Raw genomic sequence first — 10,000 nt, 5'->3', positions numbered from 1 at the left:
GGGCTGCAAGTGAAATGAGTACAAGGTGTAAAGGTCAACAGAAATGACTTTGAAGCGCAGAGGAGGAAAACGAGGATAACGCGATCGTAAGCGGCGTGAAGCGTGAAGCATTAAGCGTGAAGGAGTGATGGAGGGCACTCGAGGCCGAAACCCGAGCAGCCGCCGGGCGTCTCGTTGTAACAAACCACCAGCGGACGTCACGGTGTCGATCTCACGGCAGGAATCAACCCTTTTCCCTTCTGCAGCGACATCCTCACTGACGAGCGATGGGACCGTTCATGTAAAATGCATGCGAGGGCCTGAATTATTTATCGTGCTTTTTATTTCTCTCTCATACAGAGAGTAAAAAAAACCAAGGGCTGCATTGGTTCAGGTGCAGGGTCCATCAAAGCACTGCTACTTTATATATATATATATATATATATATATATATATATATATATATATATATAGTGAGCAGAAACAATCAAGTCCTCTTGGAGGGTGCAGTGACGTAGGACGGCCTCTCGGCATCTTGCCTTAACAGTGAGGTTCCCTATGTGTCAGAAACCTGGGAAACAAAACCCAAACTATCTACGTAAGTAAGTAAGTAAATAAGTAAGTGAGTGAGTAAGGAAGTAAGTAAGTAAGTAAATAAGTGAGTGAATAAGTAAGTGAGTGAGTGAGTAAGTAAGCAAGTAAGTGAGTAAGTGAGTAAATAAATAAGTGAGTGAGTAAGTCAGTAAGTAAGTGAGTAAATAGGTGAGTAAGTAAATAAGTGAGTAAGTAAGTGAGTGAGTAAATAAGTGAGTGAGTAAATAAGTGAGTAAGTGACTACGTAACTAAGTGAGTAAGTAACTAAGTGAGTAAGTAAGTGAGTACGTAAATGAGTGAGTAAGTCAGTAAGTAAGTGAGCACATGTGTCGTATCCCTGTAATACAACTCTTGGCTTCTCCCAGTTTAACCAAAATGAATTCAACTGCTTTGCACAAAACACGCACCCATTCAGGCACCGCTGGATGCAAATACTGCAAGAAGCCATCCACCACGACACCACTCTGGACTGTTGTGGCGAAAATGAACGTCTCTCCTCATCACTTTCGCCACAACATAATTGGCGCCCAACGTTGGGCGCCAATTATGTTGTGGCGAAAATGACAAGGAGAGACGTTGATTTGGAGTTGCAACCCAGCGGAAAGTGTTTAATGACCTCAACAGGCACATACAACAAGACCACAGTTTAAACTTTCAGCATACGCTTTATAGTTATATAGATCACTCTCCATCGATCAGACCAATCGGTTGAAACACAAACAAAGCTCATCAGGCTTTCCAAATATGGTCTGTTCTTTTGGTGTGACCTACGGTCGGGGTCAAAATAACCTTTGACAGAATGTATTTACTCAACCCAAGTTTAATGACACAGTGTCATTGTCAACTTTCTAGTTTCTAGGAACTATTTGTTATAAAATCAGATGTGTTCAGTTTAATAAGTTACATATGATTTCAAATGTCAGGCGTCCGAACTATGTTATATGATGATTTTCTCCAACACTGTCCGAGGTCTACTTCACCAATACAAGAATAAGGCTCTTACACAAGTTACTAACCATTGAAATGGATTATGAATACAAGTAAAAAGCGAGGGGAGAGCTGGGGCTGACGTACGGGGCCATTATTCACACAGAAATGAGAACCAACGCACCTCGTTCCGAAGCCCCCCCTGTTGCCCGTCGGGGAGTCGAGGCTATCTCCTGGCTTGGGTGGCCTGTCGCGATTCATTTGCTGCAGAATGGAGCTCAGCTCGGTGATGACGGTGTTCTTGGGGTCCGGTGTGGACGGAGGGCTGCGCAGCTCGGGGGGCTGATCTCCCCACAGCTTGGACGTCCTTTGCGTGGGAGTCCTGGGAGGTTCGGAGGACGAAGGGGGAGGGGGCGGGGCCTGAGGCGGCGACCCGTAGGACTCCGGGGGCTCTTCGATGAGAGCGTCGTGATAAAGCGACGTCCGGTTGATGACGGACTTGCCTTTGGGTTTGGGCGGCACGGGGGGCCGATCCACCAGGAAGGTGTGTCCGTCCGCGGTGGTGTAGAGGCTCTCCAGAGCGCTGTCGCAGAAGCCTCCCTCCGACGACAGGGTGGAGATGCTGGAGACGGTGCTGGTGGCGTCCATGTGCTGGGGATCCCCGCTACTGCGGCTGTCCACCTCCTCGATGCCCGAGTCGCCCACCCCTGACTCCGAGTCTGGCGGCGGAGGAGGATACGAGGGAGGCATGCTGTTTGCCACCCGTTTGTGGTGATCCGTGACGGGTGGAGGAGCGTGAGCGTGGTACGGTGGAAGAGCGGGTCCCCCGTTCCGTCGCTGCTGCAAAAGCATCTCTGCAATGGCGCTGGCCTGGTCATCGGGAATGTCAATACTGTTGGCGAATTCCAGCGGTGGAGGGAGGGGCTCCGTGAAGTCAAAATCCTCGTCAATGTCGACCGAGGCCAGAGGAGGAGGGGGGATGCGGAAGGACAGCTTCACCGGTTCCTCCATGGACTCGCCCACCGTAATGCTCCTCCTCTGAGCCAGGGAGAGTTGGGGATTGGAGGACATAGTTGCAGCGTTAAGAGGCTCGGGCTGGTTGGGGTCCTTTAGTTCGGACGGCCTGTTGCTGTCCTGCCCGTCCCCCTCTTGGTTGTTCACTTTGCCGCTTGCTTCGTTGCTGGTGTGGACCATCAGCAGCCCCGCTGACTTGGGTTGCGATGAGTCCGCCGCGTCCGCCGGCGCGCTTTTCCTCGCCTCGACTGCCTGATGTGGCCGCTCTTCCCGCGCCCCGTCGGACTCGTACTTCTGCTCCGTCATCTGCCGCCGGAGACCGCCCCGGCTCGGCCGCCCCATGGTCGCCGAGGAGATTGCTGCGAAACTGGTCTCGATCCCGGAGCGTAGCTTGGTGTCGATGAACAGCGGTTGGTTGAGGTCCGGTTTGTGGCTTGGCTGAGGCGGGAGGGACTGGGCCTCGTGCTTGGGCGCCTGCTGAACCTGAGGAGGATTTGCCGGCTGATTCTGAGGGTGGTTTTGTTGCTCCTTCATCGCCCGGTCACGAGCTGCCAGGGCCAGAGCGAGCGGAGAGTTAGGGTCCAGAGGCTTGCCCGTTACAGGATGGAGGTAGGTCCCGTTGGCCCGGTAGTGACTCTTCGGAGGAGTGGATGGGAGACTAACGGGACTGTCCAGGTTAGTGCACTGACCCGTTCTGGTATTCAGAGGCTCCCTCACCACTGTGGGCTCGGGGGTGTTAAAATCTGTCATGTTGCCACTACCGCCCCCAACAGGCGGCCCGAGCTGTGCCGCAGGAGGCGGACCCAATATCCTTCGAAGCCGCTCGTCGCTACTGAACATGCCTTCATCGATGGACTTGGACTGGCGCAGCCGAGGCGTCGGCATGGGGCTACCGAAGTCATCATCCCCCATGTCTATCGACTGGAAGCCGATACAGTGCTTCTTTGCCTCGAGCCTCTTCTCCCGGTCCCGTACCGCCCCGGCGATAGCGGCCGCAAAGGGGTTGCCTAGAGACATTGGGTCTTCGGGACGCAATCCACAAACGATGGGCGTGAGAGGAGGGTGCTCGGGGGTGGTGGGCTCGATTTCCATGCTGCTACCCTGGCTGCTCTTGCCGCTGCTGCTGGTGGAGGGCTCCTTGACGATGATGGTGGGGATGGGGATGGAGGAGCACGTCCGTTCTATGGGCGTGGTGGGCATGGAAAGGGCGCCCGAGGGGTTTGCCGGCATGCGACACGTTTTCTCGGGACTGTCCTCAACGTTGGGCTGCTTCACCAGCATGCCCTTCCTTCGAGCCGGTTTGGCTGGCACATACAGTGTTTTATTGCCCACCTCGGAGTAAGGGTTCTCCGGCACCGGCGCGCGCCCTCGGGTGCGTGTGCTCTCAAACTGCTCCGAGCTCTGCCGGAAGTAGCCGCGCCTCAGCGTGCCGACGTCCGTGGTTCGGCCGATGGTCTTCACGACATTGGGCGAGTTCTGGAGGAAGCTGGGCCGTGTGGTGCCGTAGCCCTTGGGCGCCGGGCCAGAGTTGTAGTCCGGAGGCGACGGCGGCGACATGCCCGGGGGAGGGGGGATGTCCTCCGAGGTGTCGGGCATCGAGAGACTGCGGGCAAACTTAAGTAGAGGCGGCGTGAGGAATCCCAGCTTCTCATCCTCCGTTGTACCTTTGGAGAAATGGAGCAGAAAGAACAATGATGTAAGGACCCAGGCGAGACAGCCCTATTTTTCATCTCCAGCATGGCTTCCTCTTTACACCGCAAAATGTCTCATTTATGGATGTGAGCTCTTACTTAAACCTTCCTTTATCCGAGCAGGAGAGTCCTGAGATTTGTGTGCGAGGCCAGAAAGATAAAAAAAAAATAAAGAAAAGCTGACTACTTGCAGACGTTTTTCTGCAGCGAGGGCGAATTCACTGGTGAGTTCATTTGACGCTTAACACCACCAATTGGAAGCTTTAAACGGAATTAAGGGCAGAACAAACGTTTATATAAAACAGAGAATGCTTGATTTACATCTATTGGTTGACTTCACTGTCTTTCAGAGTTATGTCGGGAAGTAACACTCCAACATTTTGGCCAGGAGAGAACTGGCGTGCCAAACTCACAGGGGGCTGTTGACCTTTCAGCTCAGAATATGTGAATGAAAATGGCTTCTGTTGGCTTCTGAGTCTCCCCTTAGACGGACCCAGCTCATGATGATCCCAAGCTGTTTTTCTTATTGGCTATTCTAAAAAAAATGTGTATTTGAATAATTCTGCATACTTCAGTCTTGGAATCGCATAAAGTGGGTTGAAGGAAAAAGCTTGTGGATCCAATGAGCCCAGTTATGCCAATAGTAGCCATTTCACATTGACGTAACTGTGTAAAATGACCTTTGTTGACCTCTAAAATAATCACAGCCTCTTTACGCCCACCAACTGCAGACCGAGAGCGTCCAGAGGATGTGTTGCTTCCATGCGTATGTTGACAATAAGAGAGTTGCTGAGCCGTTTCCACAACAAGAAGAGCTCGCAATCACCTAAAGATTCTTCCCTGGAATCTCCAAATGTGAAAAGTTTTTAAGGTACCAAATCTCAGCTTGCCGTGAGACACAAGTGAAGCATCATATACGTCCGTCATGAAATTCTTAGCCCTGATACACTTTCACTAGTTCATTATTTGGAGCTTTCAGAGAGTGTTCACCATATCCATGAAGCGTAGGCTTCTCTCTCCATCTGAAATAAACGATGCGCTGAGAGTAACATTAACCTGCACAACGTCCTCTCGCTCTGAAGCGAGAACAAGGCCTCAGCATGCGCTTAATGACGGCCGCCGCCATCGCCTAGAAGCACTTTGCTGACTGGATTATTCTAATTTATTTATAATTAGCTTTAATACTGCTGGAGCACGCGGAGCACCTCCTCTGAGCATTAATCGAATATTACGACAAGCTGAAAAGCACAAGGTACTGGACACACACACACACACACACAGACACACACACACACACACACACATCATACCTATGGACTTTTGCTTTTTCAAAGTGCCCTTCTCGGGGAGCCCCAGGAAGGCCCCTGGCACCGTGGGCGGCACCACTGCTACTCCCTGGCGGTCGTGATACATGGACTGCAAACCATAACTTTGTTAATGATACATAACTAATGTATAAATACACATATATAAATATAAAAACATAGTCTTCATGTTGGCCGTGGAGACCGACGCCTACGGCATCTAGTTTCCGTTATCTATCAGGACAAGAACGAGCTGTAAAACACAATTCTAAGATTGTATTCATGTGCAGTAAAGACACAAATAAACACATTTAAAATGACTATGATACGATCAAAACCAACAAGAAGTAACTCTGTAATGTTCTGTGTGAGCTGTGTCATGAGCACTATCACTCTAAGAAAGCATCAGTTGTGTATGTGTGTGTTTTGTGTGTGTGTTCAGGGTCACGTGACCTACGTTGATGTCGGCGGCCGTCACCAAGCAGCGGCTGGACGGGCGCGGTTTGATGGTGGCGATCTTCATGTCGACCGGCGAGGCCTTCTGGCCCAACGTCATTTCTTCTACTTTATCTGCAAGATTGAAGCCAGACGGGAACCCGTGAGCAACAAAAAACAACAACAACAAAAACAAAACACAAAGCAGACCGGCGGCTTTGCAAAGCCTTAGCGAGTTTCTCATGAGGCCAAACGCAAGCTAACGTTCACAGTGACCCGGAAACAAAAATATAACATTGAAACACATATCTGTTTTGGGGGAGGGAGGGGAAGACAGAGACATGGGGGCGGGGCCGGGGGCGGGGCTAGGAGGACTTTGATGGAATGCTTTGGGCGCGTCCAAGCCGTGCAAACAGCCGACTCGGCAGCATCATCACCCGCGGGGACGCTCGAGAGAACAAAGGACCTCGTGAGCTCTGTCAAGTTTGACGTTGTCTTTCTCAGACAGAAAGGTTTCAACGGCAAATTGGGCAGAACTTCCATCCGGTGTGTGATGATGCCGTCAGAAAAAAAGAGGTTTTGCTCAGAGAAGCTACATGCTAGGCCGGACCTAGCCTCCCCTCTCCATGCATCAGGGGGGTGCGGTTACTTAGAGTGACTTGGAAAACAATCCTCTTCTTCTGCGCATCTACACTCAGAGGAGAGGAGGGGAGGAGGAAAGGGGGAGGAGAGGAGCGTCAATGACTTTACCTACAAGTTACACACACACACACACACACACACACACACACACACACACACACACACACAAAACAGAGAGAAAATGCATGTTTCCTCGCTCTCTCAACCGGATTGCTGATGGACAGCACATCAGACAACGGGCAACACACACACACATAAACACACACACACACACACACACACACACATAAACACACACACACACACACAAAATAGAAAAAGAAAGCACACAGGAACTGAAACTTGTTAGAGCAGGTACAATGACGTAATACAACTTTTTTTTTAAAATAATGTTCAAACACACACACACAAACACACACATACACACACACACACACACACACACACGCACACACACACACACACACACACACACACACACACACACACACACACCAAGGGTCCAATTCATTTTATGAATCCGTCTTTTTAATAAACGTGTCGACTCAGCGTCTTAAAACCCGAGTCAGCGAGAAGAAGAACCAATAATCTGTGAGCCTCAAATTCAAACTACTCCACATCAACACAACATTAACACAACATCAACACAACATCAACACGTGCATCACGTCGTAATCATGCACACAACGGCTCTGGTCTCTGAGGTGAGAACAGATCTGAGAGGAGATGTGATCTAAAACATGCCCGATGGGACTTACCACCTTTCTTTTTCCTCAGAGTGGCTTAAGGGGACAGAAGCACATGTTGGAGGCTTTAAAGCACACAACAGACTCAATGCTGCGCACCACAGACACACACTCACCACAGGAACAGACACACACTGCTCACCAGAGGAACAGACACACACTCACCAGATGAACAGACACACACTCATCAGAGGAACAGACACACACACACACCACAGGAACAGACACACTAACACACTCATCAGAGGAACAGACACACACACACACCACAGGAACAGACACACTCACACACTCATCAGAGGAACAGACACACACACACCACAGGAACAGACACACTCACACACTCATCAGAGGAACACACACACACACACTCAAACAGACACGCACTCACCAGAGGAACAGACACACACTCACCAGAGGAACACACACACACACACACACACACACATTCACTAGAGAAACAGACACACACACACACACATTCACTAGAGGAACAGACACACACACACTCACCAGAGGAACACACTCACACACACATTCACCAGAGTAACAGACACTCACTTACCAGAGGAACAGACAAACACTCACCAGAGGAACAGACACGCACTCACCAGAGGAACACACACACGCATTCACTAGAGGAACAGACACACACACACTCACCAGAGGAACACACACACTCACACACACACACTCATCAGAGGAACAGACACACACTCATCAAAGGAACAGACACACACTCATCAGAGGAACAGACACACACTCATCAGAGGAACAGACACACACTCTTTACCAAAGGCCCTTTCTGTGTTTTTTGTCTCACATCTTCAACCCTTCAACCTCCCCTCAGTGTTTTCTCTTGAGGAAAGCACAACGTTCACTTCTGGGTTCTAAAAAACAAGATGGCAACGGCGTGAATGATGAGCTCCAAGCTTCAAACCACCACGGGACGTCCCACATCCACTTCTTATAAGCAGTGGTCCTTCCTTTCTCTCACACACGTCCTCCCTCCTTCCCACCCTTCTTTCCTTCCTCTTTTCCTTCTTTCCTTCCTCCCTGAGGCCTTTCTCCCTTTATTGTCTGAGACCCGCTGATCGGCCATGTGATCGCGTCTCGAGTAACAAGAGTCCTTCATGCATGATGGAGAGCAGGAGACAAGGAAAGGAGGCACAGCGGTTCTCCTCTCAGTCAGGAGGCAAAGCGAAGCAAAGGAAAAGGAACTTAAACAAACGGCATCAGCCAGAAACAAAAGCTTCATTCAGCCACGAGCCGACGGGACGATGCAGTCGAGCAAAAGGTGACGCAGAGCTGACTGCTTACCTTTATCCACTAGAGACATGGACCCAACAGAAGAGAGGGAGAGAGAGAGAGAGAGAGAGAGAGAGAGAGAGAGAGAGAGAGAGAGAGAGAGAGAGAGAGAGAGAGACAGAGATGGACCAACAGAAGAGAGAGTTAGACACAGACTTCCCGATGACATCATAAGAGAAACATCGGACTGGGATCTTACCAAGTTCTTCCAGTTCGGAGGTCATGGACTTGGAGCGCATGGACAGGGCCGTGGTGGGGGCTCTCTTCGGAGGGGGAGGAGCTGAGGAGGCAAAGACACGCCCACTCACTACACATAGGCAAGGCACAGCACATTTATGTTACCAGCTCTTGTGCCCCTGGTAATAAAGTTATGTAGATTTGTGTGTCATCTGCATAATTATGATAACACACTTTGTTGTTTTGCATAATCTGAGCCAGTGGAAGCATGTAGATGTTGAACAGAAGAGGCCCCAGTATTGAGCCTTGGGGAACACCACATGTCATGCTAGTCATCTCTGATGTGTAATTAGCAGGACAACATAGGACACAGCCACTCACTACACATACGTGTCCTTTGTTTCACTTAGACATTAAGTGTTTTACGCATAAACAGAGAAAACCTGCGTCCATGTTATGTATATTATTGGTATCGACAGTGGTCAGTAAGAATTATGCAACTTTTTAAAGAAGAATTAACAAAAGAAAAGTGGAATTCGTTTCCTTTTTCCTTTGAATACACTCAGAGCTTACGGAGCTACTTCAGGTACAAAAGGATTCTTCTACTTCTGCTGCCGTTACAAAATATGAAAGCATTAAATATCACATCGTAACGTTCAGTGAAACACCACACGGTTCAGTTGTGATATTCTAACGAGCCAACCGGAGCTTCTCGTGTTCTGAGTTATTTCAGTTCTTTGCATTTTGAGGGTTATCATTACGCAACACATCATTAGTCAGCGTGCTGCCGTCTGCTGTTCTCACGCAGCAGCTCCAGACCCGAGCAGCAGAAGGTTTTGTCACGCCAACTCTGCTCCACGTGAAGCTTTTCACCCACGTTCTTCGGCGTCCCGTCGTTCCCGTCTGCAGGCGTGCGGACCGGCCGTCGCCCTGCGGAGTTCGTTCGTACCTTTTTTGCGCGCGGTGTCGTCGGGGTCCAGGTTCCGGCTCACCGTCACCACCTTGATCAGCAGCCGGTTGCCTCCCTGGCGGATCATGTTGACCACCTGCCGGTGGCCCACCTTCACCACGTTCTCCTGGTTCACCTGCCGGGGACACAACGGGAGTCCTTCAGTCCTCGAGGACGCAGGACCCTTTCCTTCCTTAGCCCTCAGGCCAAGGAGGACGGAGTTTAGTAATTGTG

General features: G+C 50.3%; 1 protein-coding gene across 2 annotated transcripts in view; it reads right to left on the bottom strand.

The window, feature by feature from the left end:
* Nucleotides 1-10,000, bottom strand: part of LOC137789023 (SH3 and multiple ankyrin repeat domains protein 2-like) — a 92,521-nt gene that overhangs the window by 9,870 nt on the left and 72,651 nt on the right. Inside the window, exons 18-24 of one of the 2 annotated variants that reach the window (XM_068582263.1) lie at nt 9,767-9,902; nt 8,840-8,920; nt 7,345-7,368; nt 6,594-6,632; nt 5,967-6,079; nt 5,516-5,621; nt 1,685-4,178 (exon numbers count right to left, since the gene is read on the bottom strand). In XM_068582263.1, coding sequence (XP_068438364.1) covers nt 1,685-4,178; nt 5,516-5,621; nt 5,967-6,079; nt 6,594-6,632; nt 7,345-7,368; nt 8,840-8,920; nt 9,767-9,902 — 2,993 coding nt within the window. The remainder of the gene's footprint in view (nt 1-1,684; nt 4,179-5,515; nt 5,622-5,966; nt 6,080-6,593; nt 6,633-7,344; nt 7,369-8,839; nt 8,921-9,766; nt 9,903-10,000) is intronic. The other variant, XM_068582274.1, reaches the window with a different exon arrangement.

The sequence above is a fragment of the Clinocottus analis genome, unplaced genomic scaffold (genome assembly GCF_023055335.1).
Source record: "Clinocottus analis isolate CAN_PGR_092001 unplaced genomic scaffold, fCliAna1.0.p SCAF_10, whole genome shotgun sequence".
In the NCBI taxonomy this organism is placed as follows: domain Eukaryota; kingdom Metazoa; phylum Chordata; class Actinopteri; order Perciformes; family Cottidae; genus Clinocottus; species Clinocottus analis.
Note: the sequence above shows the minus strand (reverse complement) of the source record. Positions and strands in the feature narration are given on the sequence as shown.